Here is a 27142-nt window from a genome sequence, read left to right as displayed (position 1 = left end):
TTCAACAGTAAAGGTTTTTGAAGAAGGGTCACTACAAAATTTACTTACATATTAACAATATGGGCCAATTACAAAAGGAAAAGCTATTAAAGTAAACTAATCCAAGTTGACGTTAACTCAACTGGGCTAAAAATAACTACTAAACAACGAAAGCCCCTATGGTCATAGCACAAAATTCACATCTTACAACAGTCTAGATCAGCAATTCTATCATATACCCAAACAATTTGCTTTGGATGAATTCTTAGAAACTCAATGCGAGAAAATGCTGCAACAGCTCGTTTAGGGGAAAAATGATAATACAGGCACTCGTGTTTCAGCATGGCAGCGACTTGAGCACCAACAGCAGGCTCATGGATATTCTCAACCCTGGGAAATTTTGATTGGCAAATATCACTAATCTCAAAATTATTTCCGATGTCGTCTTTTTGGTTCAACTCTCTGCCTCTTGTCATCATCCCACTCTCTGTCGTACATCCTGAAAGATGTAGTCAAGACGTTCAGGAAAAAGACACAAAAATCAGTCTACAAGACAAAGGTCCGACTTTCAACCATGCTACAAGTAAATTAGAAAATCCCCAACTCAGCTCATTTCATAACCAATAATTATTACTAACTCCCCGAAGTAGCGTTTGTTCTAAGGCACTTGAAACAGAAAACCCCCCTTGGGAAGGGCAGGCAGAGAATGACATTGAAAAGCAAACTCAGCAGCATGAGAAAACTGCATGTGGCTTTGGATGAATCAATCAAAGCATTGCATGCTCAAATGAAACTTACGGATCAGTATCACGACGGGCTGTCTTGCTGCCTGCTTCTTTGCCATGCATCCTCAAACTTGGTTCCTCCAAGTACGCTGGGCGTTGGACCATAGCTCCCTTCCGGTCTCCTGCCCTATCCCTTCCATCATATGGTTGCGATAAATTTATTGTAAGGGGAGGAGCTGGAGCAGCTGGCAAATATTCACCAGGTTCTGATGGCAAGTGGTCCCTTTTCAGTTTTCGCCTTTTCGCATTTGAATCTATATCCTCCTTCAGAAGGCTCACTTTCTCCCTTTCTCTTTCTCGATCCCTCTCCTCTACCTAGGAAAAAGAAGCAGAAATATATAATCAAATTCCATGTCAGCGAGCAACAACTTTTGAAAAATTCCGATCAACTTCAGGCAAGAATTTCATATTAAACTCCTGTTGCATGCTAATAAAACTATTAGCTCCAAAGGACATTGAAGAATTGTCATCAACACAAATTTTAGTTCTGTAGGACATTGAAGAACAGTCGGCCTCATTCTTAGTAGAAAAAGGAAAATAAGCAGAAATAAAATCTAAATGTACATGAATGGTAAGTGGTGAAACTGCAACTCTTCCTAAACCTACTCTTCTCAAAGACCAAAATTTTCTAGATGATGTAAAACAAAGAGAATGGACAAATAGTAACCAAAACTAACAGAGAGCATGATGACATGAGGTAGCACAACTTGCTCATAGAATTATCCTCAACAAAATGAGGTAAAAGAATTCATGCTGCCATACTTATGGAACTCTCACCTCATGGGCAAAACAAGACAAAAATGTAAATTTGTCTGTAAGAATTACATCTCACTCAAGTTTCACTGACTAAATTTATAACAAGTCCATTAGTCCAAAGCCAGAGCAACGGTCCTAGAAATGAAAAGCTAGAAAGCAACTCTTCAAATCTGTAAAAAGTCGATTATATGGAAAAGAATTTCCATGGAGACAAGGCATCCCTGCCACTATTCAAACCACTGATGCATTTATCATAGCTATACAGCCAAAAGGGCACCCCCGCACACACTTTAACTGCAAACTCCTTAGAGAAGTGAAAGGCCCCAATTTTTTTTTTTATTGGCTGCATCACTTTGATAAAGTCCTCCAAATTCTCAGCAAAAACAACTACATGTCATGGCGGACACAAAACCAAAATTTCACTAGAACAATCAACAGTAGTATTTTACAAGGTTTCATAGAGTACTCGAGCAATGATGAATACCTTTATCAAGACACCATCTCGTTCTTCACGTTTTCTATCTCGAAATTCATCCTCTCTCCTACGCTTTGGATCATCTTGTAGTGGAACAACATTCTCTTCTGATCTTCTCCTCTCTCTCTCTTCATGTCTAGGGGAAAGCCTCTGAGCATGTCTAGCAGTTCCAAATCGTCTATCGGCATCCTCATCCCGTCTGTTTGCATTGACTGATTGTGGGACCATGTTAGGCGGCAATGGTGGAGGTGGAGGTAAATTTTGCCCATGGAAGCGGTCTTCATTATAGGATTTGTCTACCGAGGTTTCTGCATACCTCACTTTGCTCCTATCATCTTTGTTTCTTTCATCCTTAGATAGTCTATCAGAGTTCCTATCAGCACCTCCTCTCTCTTGAGCTCTTTCAACAGAGCGTTCTCTTCCATATCTTTCAGTTGACCTATCTCTTTTTTCAGATAAATTATCATCCCCACGAGGTTTATCTACACGCTCCAACCTATCCCTGTTATCCCTGTCATGTCTTTCACTGATTTTATCCTTTGATCGATCTACAGACTTATCTATGGATCTGTTTGTCATCTGTTCATCAGTTCCTGGCTTCTCCACATCCACTGGGTGTGGTCTATCCCCTGCTCTGGCATCAATTGACCTCTCCTTTTCAGAGACTCGAACATCACCACCATCTAGATCTCTGAAATCAGTCTCTCCTTTCCGACGCTTATTCAATCTATCCACGTCTTCAGCAGGGCTGGCCCTCTTTTGAGGTTTATCACCAGATTTGGAGGACGGGGCAGCACCATCTCGCCGGGGAGAATGAATCAATGATCTAGAAGATTTTACTATATCTGAAGCTTCAGCATCATCTCTCACAGCAGAAACTTTTGAATCAGCTGACCTGGCATTTGCAATCTCCATTTTGGATTCACTGGCATGTTCAGCAGATCTTGTTGATGGAATCCCTTTACTTGAGGCACAAACCATGTTATTATTGCTAGAAATTGCAGAAGAAACACCAGCAGTCCCACTTTGTTTGCCTTCAGAGATGTGAGAAGATGGATCTCTGTCGCCATTAGTGTTTGAAGTTCTGCCAACAGGTTTTACAGATTTAGTATCGTCCTTCCCATGATCCTGCTTTAGTTGTTTTGAGAGGGACCCAGCATTAGCAGATCGTTTAACTGGAGCTCTTCCCTGCAAGGAGGAACACACGTTGCAGCGAGAAGAAATTAAGTATGAAGACCAGAATAAAGCAGCTACCGAAAATGTTAAAAGTAATGCTGGAACATTAAGGTGCTTTTTGAAACCAAACGTGACAACAGGATAACAAATTACTAGAATCTTCACCAGAACAACTGATCTCATACAATTTATCACATTATTTTCTTCTAACACGAAGAAATAGCCCAGAGGTGTCAAACCAGTACAAGAAGTAATATCTCATTTTACAAGATGCTTGTTATCAATTATGCTCAGCTCCCATAATATCGTTATACGGTTGAAATGCAAGCCCAGCACACCAGCACTGTGATTTCGGATGAATTAGAAGAAGAAATTGCACCATTTTCTTCTAGAACAATGATATCACACACAAACATCTAATGAACATGATGGCTGATTGATAGATCAGAGAAATACAGTTCTTCTTACATATCTCGTCCCACCAGACTGTTAAAAAAGCCAGTTAAATCCATTCCGCACCAAACCATCTTTATCAGAACCAAAAATGCCTTACAAACAAGTTCTCAAAATATTATAAGATTTTCAGTCATGTAGGAAATTTCTTAATTGATTCTAAGCTGAATGTCAGAAATATAAACGATATGCTGGATCCATATACTAGTTTTGTTCCATGACCTCTCCCAACCATAAATTAGGAATTTGGGTTTCAAAAGCACAATTTCAACCATGTAGCTAAGACAGCATTTTGTAAAATAATACAGACAGAAACTTGCAGGTACTAGTGGTGTTGAGACTGTTTGCCAATGGTAAACGAACAGTCTTGGACCAAGTGCTGTTTTTGGCCACAATAATCACGGGCAACTGAAAGATGAAATTCAAAACTAGCATAGACATTAGATATTCAAAAGCTAATCAATTATTCCACATTGGATAAATCAGCATCCTCCTAATACTATAAGTTCAGCATATAAACCAGTTACTTAAATTCCAAGTTAAATTTCAAGAAGTGCACATCTAGAAGACTGCCAACCGGTCATAACATCATGAATGAAAGCCTGAAATAAACAGCAAAAAGATATGCGGCACATTACATTGAATCTACGATATTGAATCTACTGTGGAAGTAATCCAGAATATGGACAATATGGACAAAGCACCGACATCGAAAGCCCCAGATAACAATCATTCACCAAAAGGTATTTAACCAAACATATACAAATAAGTCAAGCAAACTGAAGTCCAAATCCAAATGGTCTAATAACATGAGACATCATAATCTATCAATTCTATTTCACCCAGTTACCATCTCAATATCTATTAACATATGTAAGAGTACTGAGTTATAATAAATAAAAATCTAACCAACATGACATTAATCATTATGATGACAATAAAAACATGAATAATAAGAACCTGTGCTAGTCCAGCAATTCAGGTGCCTATTGAATGCCATTGTAATAAGTTATGCTATACCTCGGGTTCAGTAGACATCTTCACAGCCATTTTTGTGATATCCTCGGAAGACCTATTATTTGATTCATCTAGTTGTTTTAGGATTTCAGTTGACCTGGATGTCCCACTGTGTACAGCAGCAGATGGCACAGAGGAGTGATGTTCAGAGCCATTCACTAATGAACCACCTTTGGCTCTTGCAGATCCTGAATCAGATTTTAGTGCAGCACTCTCTGTTATCCTTCCATCAGCAGGTCTTGTTCTTAGATCTTTGATGGAATTACTATAATCTGAATGTACATTCCCTGCAGTAACACTTCTCCCTACAGCAGGTTCACCCACAGAAACATGTTGGCCTGCACCATTTTGTACACCAACTGAATTTATACCTAAAGACTTTGAAGTAGCAACTGCTGCAGGCTTCAGGTCAAGGTAACCCATGCCAAATTCTTCATCTGTAACCCACGAAGACTGCCCAAATGCACCCCAAAAAATAATTAAAAAAAAAAAAAAACAAAGACAAGTTAGGCAGCCAATCTAGAGCAAGAAATAGTACTTATCCCAATGTTTCTATGCTGACTCCAAAAGCAACCAAGAAGACACATCTAAAACCTGTAAAAAAAAGTTAAAAATTTACCTTTCTAGCAGCCAAAGCAGCAGCAACACCTGTAGCCAATACCTTGAGATCCTCCCTTTCATCACCTTTAATTTTAGCTACCTGCACCACAGAAGCAATTGTTCAAACCCCAACAAGAAACTTATAAAAAAAAAATTCTGCATAAAAGTTGATAGTTTTACCCGCTTTTCAAGATTGATACCACTCTTTCGAGTCACAGGAAAAACACTTGAAATTTTGGTCAGCATGATAAGAGCATTTCGAATTTCCATGTACTCCGTTGATTCCAAGCACTGGATGAGTAGCCTTGTGATCCTCTGACTCCACTTCCAATGTACCTTCACGCAATCAGTAAGCCCACTTATCCATTAGCAAGGTCCTTCAGACAAAATAATATTTAAAATGTATATTTCATCTAACATGCAATTTAAACTTGTTTTTCCACATCCATTATAAAATGTCTGTATGTAGTTGTGCACGATAGTAGCAGGATACTGAGAAAACAATAATGTCAAAAATGACAAATGAAGGAAAGGAAGCATACCAAATAAGCAGAGAAAAGCAACATGTAGACATACAAAATGTCAGTAAAAGGTACCGAGTTAACATGAGGAAAATCAGTCTTAACAGTCCGGAAATGCCAAATAAGGACAGAAAGCATTTAACTGGGTCTGATACTCGAAAGCAATTTATGAAGACTGAACATCAACTGCCAATTTCACTGCAACAGTTAATGGTACTACTAAAAATAATAAAAAACATTCATATTCTCCAAATCAAATCATGGTGGTATTAATTGGTAATCAGTAAGACAGAAAGGAAAAGAGAATTTAGTACACACAAGAAACAAACACCATGCATGTAACATTTGATCTGACCTTGATAAATTGGCTATAAGTAACACGCTGGCTGTTCGGATATCTGTAATAAACAGCAAATCCAGGCATGTTTCCACACTCGCGTTCATATATCGATTCATCACTCTAGGAAAGAGAAGAATTTCATCAATGCACAAAATTCAATAGTTCTGAGGCACGAGAAAAACAAAAAATGAACTGATAAGAAATTGCTCAGGTATCTAGTAAAGACAAGGACTGTCTACCTTCCAAAAGTAAGCAGTCTTTAATGTCTCGTACAAAAACTTCCCTAGTCGACCCACTTCATACTCAGTACAGCAACAAATCATTGGTTGCAGTGTTTTACATATGAGAACATCTATGTGATTAACGGTATTGAAAAATGGTGTGCCCAGGGAGTGCAGAGTATTTACAAACATGGCACAGTATACAGCATCAGGCATGCTAAATGTACAACGAGGGAATATACAGCGCTGAAGAAACTCCATGTTTATCTTTAAAGTGTCCGGACAGGAACTCAACCATGTATCTTTTTCACGAGTTAGGCGCCTACGAACACATGCAACATGTTCTTCATGCTTCTGGAGTTCCATTGTCAACCGATCTAAAGACTCCTGGATTCTCTCTTTGTCTTTCTTCCGTTTGGTGATTGCAGAACTGGAATTATCAGAAAGTTCTTCCAGAGCTTTAAGAGCAGCATGCTGCTTAGCAATTTCAGACTGGTAACGATTTCTAGGAACATAAAGATCATAAAGTGTAAGACCCCAAAATGTCGCATAGAGGTCTGGGGACAAGCTATTCCAGGCTTTAGAAGGCAACATTGTTCTGATTGTATCAAGAAGATCAGACCACCTGCATTTAATAGTCAACAAGAACTTAATTACACAAATGATATAAGAAAAATGCTAAAAGTATAGTCTCAGAAGTATATGAACTCCATATTAGATAAAACCTCTTAACCAACTCAAGAACATGTTTTAGGAACAAAATCTCTTTACATCTATATTGTTAATATCTCCTCTCTATATTGATTACTTGAACACCATTAATGTCAATAACTTGGCGAGGTTGTTTAGCAACCACAAATTTAACAGACATTACAATCCTGCAACTTCCCTACGGGATGGTATAATATTCTCCAGTTTTACAACTTGTACAGAGAATACACAAAACAAAAGAAACAAAAAAAAAAAGGTTGAAGAACATTACGAAATAGGTTTGCGGGAAGAATCAAGATTCAGAAGTAAAGAGGAGGAAGCATCTGCAGTTCCAGACTCCTTGTCAGCAGAGGTACCAGTGACTGCATCATTGCAATCTAATGGCCAGGAAGATTCCAAGTGGTTGTGGCACCGGAACAATCTCATTACAGGCCTATAAATTAAAAAGGCCACCTGATCCCGAAACAAAAATCACAAATGCCATTAAGGAAAATAGCATTCAAGACCTCATACAGACTGAATTGAAGTATAAAAGGAAAAGCCAACAGGGAAAACCTCAGGATCAAGATGGTAGAGGTGCACAAGCTCATTAAGAGTGGGAACCAGAAGAGCATAAGCTGATGTTGGAGTCACTGCACCAGAGAGAAATTCCACATACTGTAGAAGGGTTCCGTGGCACCTATCAAACTGCTCACTAACCATTTTAATATGAGGTACAGCAGCATCTATGACAACCCTGCAAAGAAATATTTTACAACAAAAAGCATAACCATTTCGGCAGGAAATAATCATGCTTGGTACAATAAAATCAGTATGCATTGCTAATAAACCCATCAGAGTAATCAGGAACTATAGAGAACTAATTTTAACAGTCAGTTTCAGGACCCCGTCAATTTACTGACCCCAAACCAACCAAGAAGTGGACACGATAAATAGACCTGGGGGAATTGGAAAAGGGATACAAGAAGGTAAGTGAAAAATAAACCAGAATTACCCTAGAAGAAATTTGCAGTGCTCATCAAGAGAAAAAATTTTTAAAATTCAAAAAATAAAATAAAAAATCAAGTGCAACTATAAGTACCATCTACAGCAGCATGGCAGCTAAAATGTTGTTTTTCCAGTTACAACCCATATAAACAAAAGTCTAGCAGCTTACACTGCACGATGTTGTGCAATAAGTAGCAAAAGCGGAACTGCCAACTTTGGCTCTTCCCTGGGAAGCAAAGCATCTCTCAACCTATTAGTTGACTTGACTAAGGCCTGCAAAAATATTTAACCGCCGCCACCATATCAGAAGGAAATTGAAAATCACATAAATGAAGTACATATATGTCTCTTAAGATCAAACTGAATTTTAATGTTCAATCCTCAGATCAAAAAATGCAGAACATTCGCTTACTCTAGTAAAGCGAAGCCAGTTAGGCAAAGGAACTATAGTCCAGAGAATTTCAGTTGTTACCACAAAAACACCAGTACTCAAACATAGAAGAAAATACAACTCCATTACATTTGCAACATATGAAATGGCAGTTTAGGAAATCCAAACTTCTAAATGCCCTTGAAAGAACGAAAAACAAAATAGTTATCCATAGCTGCTTAAAAGTATAATCAGGATAGCTGACCATTCACCAGGTTATTTTGATAGCAATATATCCACTTTCTGTGCATGTTATATCAATAATAAGGTAGAGTGAAGAAAGTTACTTAAATTCAAGACAAAATAAGAAAAAAGAAATAGAAAGATCAAAAGAGCAGGAAAACCAAAGTATAATAACCAAAAAAATGCACACACAGACGGGAGATGTGCAGAAGCGATAATAGCTTTATGTTTAAAGCTAGACATATCTATCCTGTTTAGCTATTTTAAGTTGACAAACATCCAAACTACTGAAAATAATAATCAGAGTTGTGCCTTTGACCTTCATGATAAATAAAAATACAAAGCCTCCAAAACAAGAAGCTAAAATATCCAACTCATTAGTGAACTGTTGAACAAAGCCAATATCAGATGGTTCCAATCATGGCTTAAAATTTACCATTCAAAACTCAGTCGGCTATCTCAGGCTCAAACTATAAACATAAAGCAGACATTCCTCTCAAATTTTGTTCCACTTCAAAGATACTCTTCCCTCAAGAAATACGAAATTAAGAACAACAATGACACAAACTACAGTGTACCTTGTTATTCCGTGTTACTCCGAATGAAGTAGCCTGATACCGAAGAGTCTCACTTCCAGCCATGGCATCTAATTGTTCCTCAGTCATATTCTCAGTGTATTGAACATTTGCCATCTGCTGTATAAGTTCCTGCAGATTATCCATCAAACTCCATTTTAGAAAGCCTAAACTATAATTGCAATGAAATAAGTCACTAGATATAGAAGGCAAAATCCACTAATTCTGAAAAGCACCTGAAGGAGAACAAGCTCAATCCCGTTCCCCTTCTTCAACTGATTAACTAGATACTGGAAAAGACCCCGGAGTTCCATTGATGGGTACTTTTTACACCTAAGAGACAAAACAAACAACTTTAGTAAGAATTAAAAATTACATAAACTAAGTTGCAGCAATATTAAAGAAATCCTCTCAATCTTAGACAAAAAAAAAAAAATCAATCAAATATTATGATTTCTGTAAAGTCAACAAAACTCGAACCATTTGATTTTGACTCACTAAGCAAGAAAAACCCAAACTACATAAAGAATGTCAGAAAGGTAACCTTTAAGGAGCCGTGTTATGTTGGTAAACCTTAGAATACATAAAAATAGAGTTTGAAGCAGCATAAGCTGCTCTTGCAATATGGTTTTAGTTTCACAGGAACAAAGAAATTGCTTTCAGAAAATTAATTCACACAAGGCTCATATATGCATTTAGGTTATTTCCACACATTAGTTAACATAGTACTCCAGGGTAAACAAAAGGCCTCATACAAAAGTAACAAGGATAAGCGTGCAGCCGCAAGTTTTGGTCCACAAAAAAAATGCTTTAACATTCAAGAGCCTATTCCTTTATGTTTTTGGGTAAGGCCGCTCCAGAGTCCTACATGATGCCACAGAATTAGTTGATGAATTGTAGGTTGACTAGGTAGAAGGAAACTATGGTCCTCCTCCGCCTAATTCTATGGCCATGGAAAATGATATCCCTTACAAGCAACCCGATGACTACATAGAGCAAGTAACCAAATTAGATGAACTACCGTCTTTGAATAATTTAAGATGACACAACTAGAAGATAGATTCAATATGTCAATAGAAATAAGCAATCAACAAAAGATATTAAACAAGGCAATTAAAAAAGTAAGCTTAACCTGCCTACATCTCTATTTTTGTTTCAAACGTAACTCAGAGACGACCAAAAATATGTCAAACAATTAAGCCCAGCTCAGGATCCTTAAATTTTTTTCGCATGCAACTAAAAAACCTATAAATAAGTTAAACCACCTAGTTTTCTTGCAGAAAGCGTTTCTTTGGTGACGCAAGACAACCCTAACACCAATAAATGAAGCGATTACTTATTTCAAAATAGTGAGTCAAATTTTTTCGTGCCTTTCAAATAAAAAACATTGTAAAACTTGAGCTGAAAAAGCAAGTTCACTGTTGTGATGGATGAGACCATGAAAAGCTTTTGCCCTGAAGCTTTGGAGCATCAAAGCTAGAAAATTGACCTCTTCATAAATGAGCTCTAGACATTGAAGCTAGGCAGATGCTGAAGCCACGTATGAGGCATGCCTTTCCATTTCAATACTGGAATGCAGTATTTACCACAGGATGTCATCAAATTAAACTCAGAGACTAACAAATGCCTTCAACTTTGCCACCAAAACTACAATCACCAAGTAAGCATTTTGACTTTTCCCTTCTTATAGAACAAAAAACTATGATGTCCTGTCAGATAGGGCCTTACAACTGTAAACCTTGTTGTCAGTAAAGAGATATACTTAAAGAATATTAACATCCAGCAACCACCCAGTGTCACTCCTCAACCAAATGAACCAAGTTTTTGCTTTCAGGGTGCATGATCGATCTTGCATCATTAAACTAAATTCAATTGTAGATCAGAATCTACCAAAGCAAAATCCTAGATTTTGAAATCCACCAGATGAAGAGCATAGGCAGCATCCAAAACAGCTACTATGCATTCATCAATAACCACAACAAACAAGTGCCTAAAAATCCAACACCATTCTTCGAAAATAAACTTGCATGATTATTTTTTTGCACATGACTGTGTTCTGCCAGTCAAACAACTTCTTGAGCACTTAAAGGACACTACACCAGAAAGCTGTGTGCGCATCTAGGGGTAGCAACTATTATCTCCACCAGACATCCATGAGCAACGATCTTTAAATGGTAAATTCAACAGTTTGTCTTCATCTGCAAAACATCTAAAGTGTCGACATAGACCATGGAGACTCCCCCACCTGGCTTTGCTAAGATCTCAACCCCCATAAAGGTAACGTAGGTTGCACTTCGGAAGTGAAAAAGAATATAAACATAACAATGCTGCCATAACAACTGTGCCTCTCAGTCCTTTCCCCAACCTCATGAGCACTGCCTAATCTGTCACATTGTGCCTCTCAGTCCTTTCCCCAACCTCATAAGCACTGCCTAATCTGTTGCATTGCCTCAAAGCTCCAGATCACACAGGTTCATCAAAGGTCAATCTGCAACCCAATAAATTGGGTAAACCATCCCATGGGTCTAAATTCTGTGGAAAGGAGTAAGTGCGCAATGCAGTTACAGCAAATGCTATACCAGTTCCTGGACCAAAATTTCTCAATGAGCATTATTCACCACCAAGCAATAACCCTGTGCCACCCAAGCCAAACTGGAAGGAAAATAAAGGGAAAAAAATAAAAAGGGAGGACATAGCAGAAGGAAAATGATTCAACCACCATTTCTGTTTCTTGACTCTGTGGAAGAAATAGAAAAGGATGCTAAACAACAGTTGATTCAGAACCAAGGCCTCTTGATGAACTATAGTTGCAACAGATTTGAAATTATATTCTATAACTTCACAAATATAAAATAAAAGATGACGCTAACAGTGAATGATTGTCACGCTCAAGAAAACATAAGATAATAAATAAGTATACTGCAAACATAAAGAATCCATAACAGAGTAATACAAGGGGAGAGAAGAAAACATACAAGTGACCCCAAAATGATGCCAATGATTGAAGCCAATCTGATAAATTAAGGCCATCGTCCTTTAGCTTCTCACGGCCAGCTTGCGCCAAACGTTCAATAACAACATATTCCAGAATGTCATACTCAAGCTGTTAAAGCAGACAATGAGCCAGCATTAAGCACATTACAAATTATAAAGAACTAGATCAATAGAAAATGACAATGAATCAAAAAGTTAAATACACATTATCCCCTTAAACCATCTTCAAACACCCCCCCCCCCCCAAAAAAAAAACTTGTATTAATTCTAGCCATCTCCTTATTGAAATTAAAGTAGACCATGAACATATCAAACAATAAGACCATGCCAAGAAGACACCGCATTCCAACAAGACTTTGCTTTGTCACTTCTATGCACAAAACCATGTAAGTGCTCATCAGAGCACTTTTTTTGTCTCACACAAACTTCTATACGCATCAAGCAAGAGGAATTCAACAGTGTGTTTGCACACTGTAAAGACAGCTCTAACCAACTTGAATAAACTTTAATCTTTTGCAATCACTACATAAAGTGCTTCAAGACATGATAGTTGGACACACATTTTTCAGTCAAATGGTTAACTACAGAAAATTACACTGAATTGCAAATGTCTATCATATGTACACTTTCTTTAAGTTGATTGTGCTAATTGTGTGGAATTCAGACTAGCCATTTGAGAAGGTGTACATGTACACATGCATGCCCATGTAAAGCACATCCACAGGAGATTTCAAATGAAGGTATAAAGGTAAAATTACAAACGAAATTATTTTGTCTTTTCTCCATATGAAGTACAATTGCTGATCAGGTTTCAGCTGAACAAATTTAAGTTACAAACGGATGATGCAACATTGAGTGATGATTATCACCCAATGCAGAGTTAGATATAAACTACCATACTCTAGGCACAGAAAGGCAGCATAGTATGCTATGTAAGAAAAGCATCCAGTAGTTGTTTGTGCAATTATCATTAAGAAATTTTACTTGTTTATGCTCATTGCCTATCAAGCTGGTATTTTTGTCACAAACTTAGTAGGATAGGCAATTGTCATTAAGAATTTTTACTCATTTAAGTACCTTGCATATCAAGCTTCTGTCACAACTTACTATCACACTAACCAGAAAACTAAGTACACCATATTGGCCATGAAAATGCAATCCAGGACAAATCACATGTACTCCCCTCTCAATTAATAATCACCAGAAATTTTGGGATTATCAATTGTCACATGAATTATTCACAAGTTCCTACATGTTACAACTTAAGCCCAGGGGAAACACTGCACAAGATATCCAGGACAAATCACATGTACTCCCCTCTCAATTAATAGTTACCAGAAACTTGGGGATTATCAATTGTCACACGAATTATTCACAAGTTCCTACATGTTACAGCTTAAGCCCAGGGGAAACACTGCACAAGCTATCCTGTCAACTAAAGTTTTCAATGCACAACCTATCTTGAAACAAACATTAAAATTTAGACACATAATCTGAAGCTAAGGTTGAAAATTAGATTGCTTAAAGTGGAAGCAAATATTCTCAAATAACTTTTCAATTAGCCTGTTCAATATAGTTTACATGCAATATAGTACAAGGCATGGAATAGTAGATTAAGGTTATTTGTGCAAAATGAATCAGCTGCATGAGTTATTCACATCATAAACTCACGCAGGGCACCTAAGTTACAGCATATATATACTTTGAGAAGTCTTAGCAATTAAGTTTATTGCAAACATACGAGACCAATTGAAAGGAGATGTTTAACTCAAATCAAGATAAACATAAATATCCAGCAGAAGCCACACCTGAGTCAGGTATTTAAATGCATCCACAACAGGAGTAATCATATCTCTATAGGCCTCTATCTGCACCAAAAAATGACAAAAAAAATAAAATTCAAAGACATCTTCAGACCCAAAATCTTCAATTGAGTGCAATAAGAAACTTTGTAGCAAAATACACAACCTGATGAACAATTGTCCGAAGCACTGTCATTGGATTAGCATGAGCTAATTTTGCAACCATTCTTCCAAGTTGTTTCAGATTTTCTTTTGCAAGGCGTTTTAAGATCCTCCTTGTGTCCAACTAAAACACCGAAATAACCAAATTTATACAAGGTTATATAACATGAAAAGATTAATGCAATTCATTCCCACGTATTATGAACTTGCACCTTTGCTGTTTGCCTCGCAGCCAAAATCATCGGAAGTTTCTCGTCGTCTTTTTCCCATTCACCATATAATCGATATCGTGCCTCATAAGGAAGGAGACTCAACAGTTCCCAAATCTCCTGGCCGACCGCAGGATTTGCAGGTATCAACTGTAGGGAAGGAAGTAGGCATATTCCAAGTGCTTCCTCAATCCTCAACCTAGCATCCTTTAGGTGGAGACGAGGAGTCCGGTTACCACTAATAACAGCAGTATGAGAATTGAAAGGTGCATCATTATTACTGCAAAGTTCAAGTGCACAAAGATAATAGCCTCTCAGCACTCTGCAGACCTGCTTGGATAAGCCAAAAGTTAATCCTGTGCTTACTGCAAAAACAACCAACAAGAAAAAAGAACAGCAACATAACAAACACTACCTTCTGCAGCAATAAAGTATCCCGATACAAATAAGGTCCAGCAGACACAAGCATCTCAAAGAGCTCCTTAGGAAGGTCAATGAAAGATCTACTGACTGACGTACTTGTAGCCTGCATCAAGTCAATACCAGCACCAGCAGAGGTACTATAACTAACAAGTCGCATTTTGCAGACCACCTCATATGCTGCAGATATTGATTTCTCAATGAGCCTGAATAAAGAAATGCAAGGTTAAGATAGATTCTCGATCCAAAGAGCATAAATGTCTCATACAACAAATGAAGCAGCAGACTACTCGGCCAAAATGAAATCAAAGAAAACCAACCACAGAAAACAAGAGAAAAGACAATAAAAGTACAGCATCAAATTTAACTCCAATCTATATATCCCGAGATATTAGTTATTTACCTGAACAGACCATCACAGATCTGAACATGCTCCACTGGGTTAAGTCTCGCGAGACGTTCAAACAACATACGAGCATGATACCTGGAGAACAAATTTACAATGTCAGTTCATAAAAGACTAAACTTGCCTTCAACACTCTTCCAAAGCTCAACAGAGGAGACATACAATACAAAGTTTAATATCTCTGGAGCAACCAAAAATATTGACTTGCTTAAAGTCAAAATGTCAATAGGACACATATAGAAGATATCAAAGACAAATAAATATCAGAAACTGAGTTTTTCTGCATTAATATAATTAGAGGTACAATGTCAAGAAACGAAACAGATTTTCTTTTTAAAGAGTGCTAGATCAACTAATGCTTCTGAAATAATTTGATATAACCAGGCAAGTAAATGAAATTCATGATTTTGCCACTTCTCAACTGAGTAGATCATTCTACAAGCTCTCTGCCCTACTAGGTTGTGATGTAGTGGCAGAAGGCAGGTGAGGATGGTGAGGAAGCAAGAGAAAGGCAGAAAAGGGCCCACAGTATCATTTACAGCTAAACCAATTGCAAATTTAAGTGATAACAAGTAAAAGCTGGATACGTATTTTCAGGCTTCATTTCCTGTGTCATGTACCAAATTACACAAACCATGCTCAGGTAATCCAACATCACCAGGGTCTCATTAATTAACCAAAACCTTCAATAAAGTTTAGATAAAGCTTCTAGAAATCCAACAAATGGCCCTATTGCCCCAAGCTAAACTTGACCCATGACCAAGAAAAAAAATATATAAAAAACCATTTAGAAGACATTATCAAAATCATTTGGCAATAGATTCTCAAATAGTTATCCAGCTAAAATCCCCATTTTTTAAACAAATAACTGAGGCACTTTAGGACTAAAAACGCCACCGAAAAAGGGAATAAAAAGTTAATCACATTAACCTACAAGATGAAGCTATATTTCAGAATCACATAACTTAGTTGATAAAAAAAGCATACGGCTTTGTTGAGAAAGAGAATGATGAAACAAATATGGAACACAAACACACACTCAAACTCCATATATACCTCAAGCAGATAAAGTAAATAAAACCAGCAAAATTAGGTCACATCACAGGCACACAACAAAAGCAGCCATGCATATGTTGGAAAAAATTCTCCAACTAGGGGAGCAATGTTATCTGCAACAGCAACAACAGACGACAATCTTAAAATTACCAGTCATCAACTGCCAGAAATCCCATTAGCAAGCCCAGAGTCTGACTGTTTTCAAGCTCTGAGGATCGCTCAGCAACTGCCTCTCTTTCAATGTCTAAAGCAGCAAACAGATCGACTGTCACATCACCTTGTTTATCTTCATCCATAAGATCCTTTCCAGTAGCAGCAAGATTTATCTTTCCAATTTTATTAGCCTGTTTCAAAGCACCCCCATGCCATATAGATGTCAAAATATAAGCCTGTTTTAAAGCACCCCCATGCTACATAAATGTCAAAACAGAAGACATCATTTTTTTTAAATTGATGGGTAAATGTCAAAAGATAAGAGTTCAAATTCTTTACTAACAATCTTCCCCCTACCCCTTCCCCAAAAAGAAATCCATTTCGTAAACTATCACACAATTTGGCATTGCATCAACGAATACTCATGAACTAAAAACTAATGGATGTAAATATGGAACTGCAAAACATCAAAACAGGAAAAGAAAATCAACATCAATTCGGATGCTGTTTATTCCAAAAAGATAGATGACAAGGGACCGATGGAAGCATATAAACAAAATATCATGGTACTTTCCAAATTTGATTTTCATTAAAACTGTATATAAACCACAATACCTACTTGAGATAACTCACTCAAAAACGAAAAAATGATTCCCAGAAATTGTATTGGAAAACTACCTCATCGAGTCTCCTAGCAGAAAAAGTATTATAACTGTCAAATGCCTCCTCATCATCGGGTAGTAAATGAGAATATCTGAAACAAGTGCACAGTTTAGTCAGGTTAAAACAACAAACCAAAACAAAGATGCTCGACCCACTAGAATGAGTAGGTGTTGGCCAGTTACAACAACTATGAATAAATGAATCACAAGAAAATACATCATACTAAGACTATAGAATGGAAATTACCGTAGCAAACAAGGATGTCTTAGTCTAGGTTACCAAACGCAGAAAAACAAGGGGAAAAAAATGAAAACCTGTCATTTGGCACAACCAAATATTGCTCAGGACAAATAAAATAGGCCGCATCCTTGTTGCATTTAATAAGAATTATACACAGATCTCTCATTTCCAATCTCCAACTTATATTAATTGTCATACTCACCAGGGTCAGAGAAATAAATATGGTTCTAAGCAGAAATCAGAACTTCATGCAATCATATGCTTTTTGTAATTATATGCTTTGTATAATCAGAACTTCATGTAATTATATGCTTTCTGTATAACAATTAGTAATAAAGAGGAGTTGTCTAGTAAGCATCAAAGATCCTCCTAGGGTGTTTCAGAAGCACAGAATGAAAACACTTCGGATTCACTTAGGAGCTCAAACTGGGACTCCCTAAAGGGGATTCACACAACAAGGGACTCCCCCTAATGAGGGAAATTCCACGAGTTATACCTTATGAAGGAAATAAAACAGATAACCTCAATGGGGATCGGGATTAGCATAGGAAACACAACTCCTTTGACAAATATCTCTTATCCTATAAATTTAACACTACCCACAAATTTACAGAAGGTACTCCAGATATCATGTGTATAATTTATTACTTCAGTTCTACGTTTTCATAGTTGTTTGCTGATTCAAACATCAGAGGTTCGAGGCCTAAGATAACCTTGGTGCCTCATTTTCCAGGCGTGCAGCTAGATGAGCAAGTGGACTGAATACAAAGGTCATTTTGCAGTCCGTCACACTAAAGTTAGTCAGCCAGGACCAACGCTGATAAGTAATTTCATTTCACTCAGAATTCTAGATTGCCCAGCAAGTTACAGCTAATGTACAAAATGTTTGCAGTGGACAACACTGCAATAATCTATTATTTAAATAATGCCAGTCACCTTGCTGGATGCATTGACCAACATAGAAACCTGGTCAAAGAATTTAGGTTCCATGAAAATCTCAAATGCATATCTCAAAAGTATATTTAAAAAAATAATAATAAAGTTTCCCCAACCCTCCGCTAGTAATACTATATTTTACACCTCAAACAATAACATTTGACTTGAAGGCACTAAAATAAGAAGCTTTAATGGGTAACGATTGAGTAATATTAGAGAAACAAAACTTTGTTTTCAGAAGCCAGGTAAAATACGTCAATTGCATTTTGCAAATATTAAGTGCCACTATGGCAACTATACCCACCATAAGTCAAACACTGGAAACCAATTAAAATACAATGATTACTCATATGTTTTAAAAGAAAATCTGAGATTTGAATCACATGTTGAAAACTTTGTTAGGTTCACACCTAAATATCCTCGAGTCCAAACACAAGGTGACAAGAGGCAGCTTTTAAAATCAAAGGGTACTACAATCACACACAAAACCATGTGGGAAGAAAGACTGAGAAGACTGAAAAGAACTGTGAAATGCAGAATTCCAAGGCTGGTGAATGGATGGGACAATAAGCTAGTATACATGAAAAAGCAGTACAAATGCAACATACATGCATGCAAGCTAATAGTTACCATCAGCATGGCCAAGCAAACCACTATTCAAAACACAGATAAAAAGCTTACATGCTATCAATATCAATGAAGTCTTTCTTAACCAACAAAGCTGTCAGGTGATAAAGCCCAGTTGGTACTGGACAATTGACTTCTAAACGCTGGTAATATTGGAACTTGAAACCCAGGATTTGAGAGGCATGAGACTGCAAAGCAATAGAACAGCCATATTGAATGAGCATTTACATAACAGAAATACTACCCCCAAAAACTTGTAGATATTTCAAATTCAAATAGAAAAAGGAATTTGCAGCATGAAATGATATCAGAAACGATTATAGTAAAGGAAAGGGAATTCGAAAAGCACCCACACCTTGGGAAAAATTGGAATAAGCTCCAAGAACACATTGTTATCAGGCTGAAGTTCAAAGGATTCTAAGACCTACAGATTAAATAAATGCTAATAAATAACTAAAAAAGAAAGGTAAAGAAGATAACAATAAAGATTATATTCAGTACAAAATCCCACTTGACTCACAATGTCAAACACACGGTTTGGATCCAGATCAAAGTGTCCAATCAGCGACTGCATGTGATTAATTACTTTAGAAATTCAGAAAAGCAAAACAAATCAATTAGAAGAAACTCAGGAGCAGGTTCCAACCTTAATGTTACCCACTAGAGCTGCTGACCCATTTTCAGTTGAAGTTTCTGGAATTTGACAAAGAAGAGTAGCCTATACACAGCAACTTTAATTTAGAATGTGAAAGTAGTAAATTAGTTAAAACGTTGCATAATAACACACAATCAATCAAAGGAGGAAATAAAAGAAAAAATGAGTTTCCACACTAAATAAATAAAAATGAACAAACCGACCTTACACCTGAAAAATGCATAGTATTTCAAAGAAGCATTATCCATTATTGTTGACAAATTTGGTGTGAAGATTAAAACAATTAAAGGAGTATATTCAATGAAACTCAGCAATCAGCATTAGATTCCAGAATTCAAACTTGACCTTTAGCTAATGACATCTTAAAAAGTAGAATGGTTATTAGAGTTCTTGTCTGCACTTAACATATGTTCAAAACACTAAAATCCTCGGAAGCAAGAAAGCAGAATGCTTGAAAAGAAAAAGGAAGTCTGATTAAAATAATTCCATGTCAAATCTGACAAAGAATGTGTAATATCCTAGCAAGTGATAAACAGGCTACAGTAATACAACAAGGCATAACAGAAAAAATAGGCAAAGCTGAGTATGTAAACTCTGAACACATCTGTATTTTAAGGAACATACATGACATACAGAAGAAATACTGGCCTCCGATTTTGTTGTTTAGACTTTCATTAGGAAACATAAGTATGAATTTTACAGTGCAATACATGCACTACTCAAAAAACAACACTAAAATAAGCTTTTTTGAACAATCATGACATTAACCTAATTCAGACATACCACGTAGGCTAAGTCAAGTAATATTAGTCCATATAGTGGGGGAACTTTTGACATGTTGGACTAAAACTCTACTATTCAAACTAACAAACCATGACTTAGGGACATTGCAAAACAAATAACCATTGGGTTCAAACAAAATTTTCACCAAACAGGAGACATAGTCCCACGCAATCACCATCTTTAGACATTTTTTAAAGCCACTAGTGACACCTTCTGTACATATTGTTACTAATATTTATACACACGAGTTATAAATTCCAAGTGTCGGCAAAGCAAGACAACTAAAAGTAGAGAACAGCCATCGAATTGCTCTGGACTCTAACTGTCACGTTGAAGATCAATTTTTTAGGCAAATTTAACTGTTTAATTCCAAGTGAAGAGACGTACATAGTGTGGCAGGAAAAGAAATAAGAAGGAATGTAAACAGAAGAATACCAGCTTCGCATATCCCTCGCTCTCTTCTCTGAGAAGATTAAATTTTGTTTGCTGGTAAAGAAGTCGAGTGTTTACTCTGACCTAAATCCATAAAAAAGGATATGAGGAAATATGTAAGAAGACCAACCAAACTCATGAGGTGCAGATCACCCCAATTGTACTCCCAGGAAAAAATGAAAGTTTCAAAAACTAGAATCCATAATAATATCTTTCAAATTTCCTTTTAGTAACTAGAAAGAGATCTAGTCATATGGCAAAAGTGGCACTCACCTCTTTTGATTTCAGATCTGTAGCCTTTATCTTGATCATTTCAGACTCCCACAAAAATTCTTCCTACAACACATGAAGAAGACTTTAGTTTGCTTTCTCATACAAGCCCAATTCTTGATTTATATTGAATACTAAGAAGAAAGCAATTATAAAAAGGGACCTCACAACGCTCTTGGAAAAATCTTAATGGTATCAATGCAGATTCCACCAGCCATTTTGCCTAAAAAGAATCCATTAAAAAATCCACAATTAATAACTAAACAAAAACTGACATGAAAACAATAAAATATCATCAACTCAATAGACCGAAACATCTTCAAAAACAGAACTTCAAACTTAAATATATGCCACAACTGTAAAATGAGAACTTGATCTTAAAAGCATCAACATTTATGTTCTTAGTTTCTTTGAATTTCTCAAAGATGTAAATAGTCTTCTTACATATGGTCAGTTTCAGAAAGAATTGTATACTAAGATAAATTAGGAAAGGAAAAAGAGGTGCCTTTTTGCTGAGTTTTACTGAAGTGTCTCCACAAGGGCATTCTAGAACAAGGACATAAACAACAAATTGCTTTTTTCACTTGGTGCACCAGCTGGACTGAATTCTACCTGCTAAAGCTTTTTAGCAAAAGGGAGGCTGGTATAAATACAAGGATAGTACAATACTAATCACCTGCTGTTACCCAGTAAATAAGCATCCAAACACTTGAACGGTTGGAAGCCATTAAAGATGCCACAACTCACAACTGAGAATAGTCATGCCCAGGAAAAAGAATGTCTCAAAAGGCTGATAATACTGGCAATACTTTGCGTGCTATAATAAGGAAAGATCTGCAGAGCCCCCAAGAGCTAAAAAACCAGGAGGCAAAGCCATCAGGCAATCATTTGGGTACTGAGTTGAAATGGAATAGAAGTCCTTCAAGAAAATATAATCCTTCCTATGGGTATCATTTCCTTTCATATATCAATCTGATAGGAAATAGCCTCCTATTTGAGCATAATTTTTATCTGGATTTCATAGGTCATCTTACCACTTAAAATAACCTCAGTACAAGAAAAATATTCTAGTCTATACAGATCAAGCATAGGCTTATTTTCCATATCACAACATAGATTCCAGCAAAAGTAAAGCATAAGCAACAGGTTCCAAGAAGGCAGAACTCATATGTATACTAGGCATATGAGCCCCAGAAGAAACCAAAATAAAAATCAACATAACCAACAGTCAAACGCAAAAGCACTTGGAAACTAAAATGGATTCATCAATTCAGAGTGGAAGAGGCTTGGGCATCAAATATTCTCCCAATTTATTATCCAAGGCCAGTGATTTCTGTGGGTAACAACCACCTTAAGATGCTTCTAACATTCTGAGTATGTTATAAAGTTATTGCAAATGTGTAATAGTTAACATAAAGTAGCCCAAAAGTAACCGAGGAATCCTAACAGAAATTTTAAATAAAATAAATATAGGTGAGGATAGAAGATATTTGAAACAGAGCACAATCTGGTACTACCAGCTCCGAAAATTCACCTCCATGCTAACAAGCATATAAAATTTCATTTTTCTCAATTAAAAACAGAGAGGCTTCAGAATAACATGGAACAAAAGACGCTCTGCATCTGAATTTATTCTTCCATCCAAACACTACAACAGTCCCTGGTCAACAACAATTCCTAAGTCTAGTGTTTCTTCAAGGAATAAAAAGAAACTTAAAAACAGAATTGAGGATAACATTCTCCTCAGAAGGTCAAAACTAATTGACAGAAAAGACAGTTTAAAGGATGGCAAAACCAAGCTTTGCCAGGATAAAATGGACCAAAACAGGTAAGATTGAACATTACAAGATTCCTGATATATTCAAAACATTAGTGATGATGGGTTGATTGATACTTCTTTTCCCATCCTTTAAGGTCATCAATTATCAAGATAATCAGCACACAAGTTGCTCAGAGAAAAGAGCTGCATTGAGGGGCCTAGGAAGCACTATTTTGAGGAATTAAAAGAAGAAATCCACAAACAAATGTAATCAGCATCGACAAACCCCAGACTAACTAGCTCCTCTAGTTCCAATGCTGGCGAAAAAACACGAGTACAAGAACACAGCTCTGATGGCTACAGACAAAATTTAATACTCTATCCAACATAAACAGTTGCTGAAGGCCCACACTGTTAGCCAATATTTAGCAAATTAATCAGAGAAACATCAAAAGTTTAATGGAAACTTTAACCTACAACACATCTATCTTATCATAGGGGGCAAAAAAAAGGATGTAATTACACTTAGAATGTGCAAAAATAGAGAGCATCCATCATAGATAATAAGATTGATAGTCATGCTAGGACCTAGTTCACATGTGTCAAATAGACAACAGCAAATGGAAGTAAAACAATTTTTCTTTACAGAAGTCCAAACACTGCAGTCATATAATGCCCAAAAAAAAAATTCATACCATTTATGACAAAACCTGAAAATTAAGCATGAACGGATATTTTTATGAACTTGTTCAGGATTAGGTTAAATTAGTAAGAACTCTCTCTTTTTGGGTCTGCCATCAATGTGTTTCTGCAATTCTCTTCCTTTTCATGATTTCTTTATCCATAAAAGAATGTAGGCATAAAGGGAAACTGGCAGGATTGCAAAGCTACTGCTTATAGTAAGTACTAGGAGCAGACAACTCAACCTTGTCCCTAGCAGCATAAAGATTAAAGACATTAGGCATATATTAAACTCATAACCTCCTCGGTCGCAATAAACCAATCTTCAGATTGTAAGAAGGTTCACCATTTGTGCACTAAGAGGAATATACCCCTTCCATAATCTTACCGGTGTCAAAATGGGTGACTCGGGCAGGTTTGGGCGGGTCATAATTGGGTAATGGGTATAATTGGGTCAACCCATTTACATCCATTTAAATAAATGGGCATAAATGGACATTTAATAAATGGGTAAGAGCATACTCAATTACCATTTATGACTCACTTAAAATTCTACTTATTCTTTCAATTTTTTTGCATGTTGTTTGACAACAAATAACAGCATTTTTTTGTTATTAGATTTGTAGGAAATTCAAGTTTATCTGCCTAGCCAGCATTAAATATTGAGTTTAAATATATAATTATTTTTAAATGGGTATAATGAGTGAACCGAGTCAACCCACTACCCACCAATTAAATGGGTTTAATTGGTACCCATTCAAAGTTAACGGGCGGGTTTGAGCGGGTTAACATAATTTGGTTGCGATTGACACCTCTACATAATCTAAAGAAAGTAAAGTATGTCTGCTTACTGGAAAAGAATATTAAAGCCAAATGAATTCAACCCTATTCAAACAGGCACTCATGAGATCAAGATATGATACTTCAGACCGCATCTGTACTCACCAGCTTGATAAGCCGCAAGCGGTACTCTCCCGGCATTGTTAGCTGCATCACACGCAAACGCAGAACATATCAATACAATCTATTGAGAAAGCATGTTAACAAGCTACAACCACAACAATATCTTGAAATCAAGAAAAGCAGTAACTGCAGTATGTAACACAGAAATTCCAATATATTACTGTGCAGTCTGCAGCATTAATACCTAATGGTGTACATTCAAAGAACCAACAAAGGTGCTTGAAGTCTTCCAAAATAAAACAGATTTATCAATTTTCTAGTAGTCTCTAAAGATTTAGCTTAGGCTGTATTAGTGTCATAGAACCAGAAACTTGTGGTTCAATGTTCTAGGGTTTGGATTGCATTCCTGTAATTTCAGTTATCAAATATTTTACATTTTCTATGATCATCTCTATTTCAGGTATTCGGGGAATCCTTCTTAATAGACGAAATATTCCTATTATGTCAATGCCAATTGAATCAATGTTATTAGCTGTGAATTCACACTTTTTGGTATTTGAAACAAACAAATGTCAGGTTAGCATTAGCCATGCTAAAATCAGAACCAAATGCACCTCAAGCAATGTTTAAAAAATGCAAGCACCTCAAGGACTATTAAAAAATTGCAAGCAAGCTTTTGTCATTACAGTTTCAAGCAGCACATCAATGGTTTCTCTTTCAGAATCAGCTTTTTCTGCTCAAGTCAAGATAGAAGCAAAAGTCAAAAGCAAGGCGAACACATCGAAATAGCTTCTAGAATAAGAAAAAAGCTATCAATCGGTCATTTTAGACAACACAGTAAGAGAGAGAGAGAGAGAAATGACATTGAGCGTGCAAAGAAAGAAAATTGTTATCCTCCAAAAAGTGCTTGTAGATCACTTAACTATTTCCATAAGTTTGAAATGAAAATCTGTAGCACAACAAGGACATTAGTTACAGTATCACTGGCACAAATTCAAATTCGGAACACTTAATTAAGTACCAAGACAAATGACTAACATTCCAGCAATTACAGCCTGGATAAGACATCCTAAAATCCCCACAATTGAACTGACCCAGATGCCTTGCCTTCTACGAGTTTCATCCAATATAACTCAAAAAGATCAAAGAAACTGTTAATTCGCAAAATATGTCCCTTTCAATGAGGAGAAAATGCCAGTCCTCCAAACATTTTGGCTTCATTTATAACAACTTAACCAACATGCCACCACCCCTCATATTCAATCTAAAACGAGTAGAGGCACCAAACTTCTGTTTATCGCAACACTCAAAAACACAATCACACGTACAAAGATACACACATCCAGGATCAGTACCAAACTTAGTAGTAATACAAAGGAAAATCGCTTAGTCTAAACTTAAGTTCCCCATCTACACGCTACTGAAAAAAGCAAGCATGACTTGAAATACATTAAGAAAGAAGTTAATATAGGGAAAATCAAATAGGACTCAAATATTTGCACAAATAGCAAACAGTATGTCGAGAAATGCTTAAAACTCACATCTTGAGCCATTTGGGTGACAACATCCGCGAAATTTGACCCCATTTCTTCCTCCGAAACACAGTCAGTGAACTCCACCGCTTCCAACGCCGCTTTACACTTCTGAAACGGCAACTCCCCTCGAACCTAAAAATTTCCCAAAACCAAAAAGTTCGTAAAAATAAATACAAAAGCTCAATAATTAATTCTATCAAATCTGTAAGTACCAGGGTCCAACAGAGCTCGTAGAGGAAGCGGAGAACAGGGACAGAATTGGGAAATTTGAAACTGGAATTCCCATTCTTCAATTCTTTAACGGATTCTTCTGTTATGTACAAGCAATCCACAGGCGGGAGAGACATTTTCCTTCTCCAAGAATGGAAAACTCAGCTCTAAAACGACTGGAAGTTGGGCATTGAAGATGAAATTACGGAGAACGAGCAGCAACTATGTGTGAGTCTGTGTGAATTCTAGGGCTCCGAGGCATTCAGGGGTTTTCAAGATGATGAAGAAAGGTTTAATTTTTCTTTTAAAGTGTTTTTCTTGTTTTGGCTTTTAATTACCAGAGGCTTTTATCCTTTGGGAATTTTTTAAAGACACCAACGAAAATGACGAAATAAGTCAGGGTTAAAATTTTCTAGATGCAATAGGACGAATAACGCATTTAGTGCAGAAACGAGTACTCAGAACTTTTTTTATTTGGGTTAATTAATCTACCATTGTCCATATCACAAACAAATCTTGGGCCCTAGTTTAGAATATTTAAGAGGTAAAATTGGAAGCTTAATAAGAAAGGAATTCCCTTTTATAACAAAAAAAAAAAGAAAGAAAATGTAGGATGTAGAAAGTGGATAGCGAGGATGGATATTTGTAACGATCGGTATTAGTCTAGTGGCCGATAATCCAATGACCGAGGAAGGATTATTAGAATTTTTTCTAATATTAGGTTGAGAGTTTAAATTCTACACCTAATAATTGAGGATGCAAAAGGTGTTAGGAGGATGGGAGACGAGGATAAAAAAAAAATGCATCAAGACCTTTAAATCTGTAAGTGAAAAAAAAAAAAAAGCCACATGTTTTTCTACTGCTTTATGGGGTTTGAAACCACTGGGCCAATGGCTTAGTGGCCACCAGGGAGGGTCTTAAATCCCTCCTTTGACTGTAGGAGCGAAAAAAATCTAAGGGTTGGAATCCTCATCTGCAGCGAAAAAAATCTAAGGGTTGTGCCAGAGCACTCCCTTGATCTAGTTGGGTCTGTATAC

General features: G+C 36.7%; 1 protein-coding gene across 1 annotated transcript; it reads right to left on the bottom strand.

Moving 5' to 3' along the window:
- Window positions 1–26425, bottom strand: LOC113717664 (THO complex subunit 2). Its single transcript, XM_027242439.2, has 31 exons — window positions 26108–26425; window positions 25902–26027; window positions 24403–24444; window positions 21181–21240; window positions 21021–21083; window positions 20751–20831; window positions 19524–19595; window positions 19398–19445; window positions 19233–19301; window positions 18932–19065; window positions 17090–17165; window positions 16409–16602; window positions 15200–15280; window positions 14792–15002; window positions 14380–14706; window positions 14172–14291; window positions 14012–14071; window positions 12185–12312; window positions 9446–9542; window positions 9213–9341; window positions 8191–8294; window positions 7590–7770; window positions 7306–7487; window positions 6342–6948; window positions 6118–6222; window positions 5422–5577; window positions 5261–5341; window positions 4645–5094; window positions 2005–3183; window positions 778–1079; window positions 1–478 (listed from the first exon to the last, which is right to left on the bottom strand). Exons 1-31 carry the CDS (start codon window positions 26240–26242, stop codon window positions 409–411), a joined length of 5670 nt encoding a protein of 1889 aa, XP_027098240.1. The 5' UTR covers window positions 26243–26425; the 3' UTR covers window positions 1–408.
- Window positions 26426–27142: the final 717 nt, after the last annotated feature.

Source organism: Coffea arabica, chromosome 11e, assembly GCF_036785885.1.
Source record: "Coffea arabica cultivar ET-39 chromosome 11e, Coffea Arabica ET-39 HiFi, whole genome shotgun sequence".
Taxonomy (NCBI): domain Eukaryota; kingdom Viridiplantae; phylum Streptophyta; class Magnoliopsida; order Gentianales; family Rubiaceae; genus Coffea; species Coffea arabica.
This window is presented reverse-complemented; position numbering and strand designations above follow the sequence as displayed.

Bases quoted from the DNA above. Each gene is read 5' to 3' on its own strand.
- LOC113717664 (XM_027242439.2), bottom strand. From the start codon at position 26,242: ATGTCTCTCCCGCCTGTGGATTGCTTGTACATAACAGAAGAATCCGTT. The intron at 16,603-17,089 runs GTAGTTTTCCAA...GCTTTGAAACAG, and splicing joins CTGCTAGGAGACTCGATGAG to GCTAATAAAATTGGAAAGAT. The intron at 7,771-8,190 runs GTAAGCTGCTAG...ATTTCTTTGCAG, and splicing joins ATTGCACAACATCGTGCAGT to GGTTGTCATAGATGCTGCTG.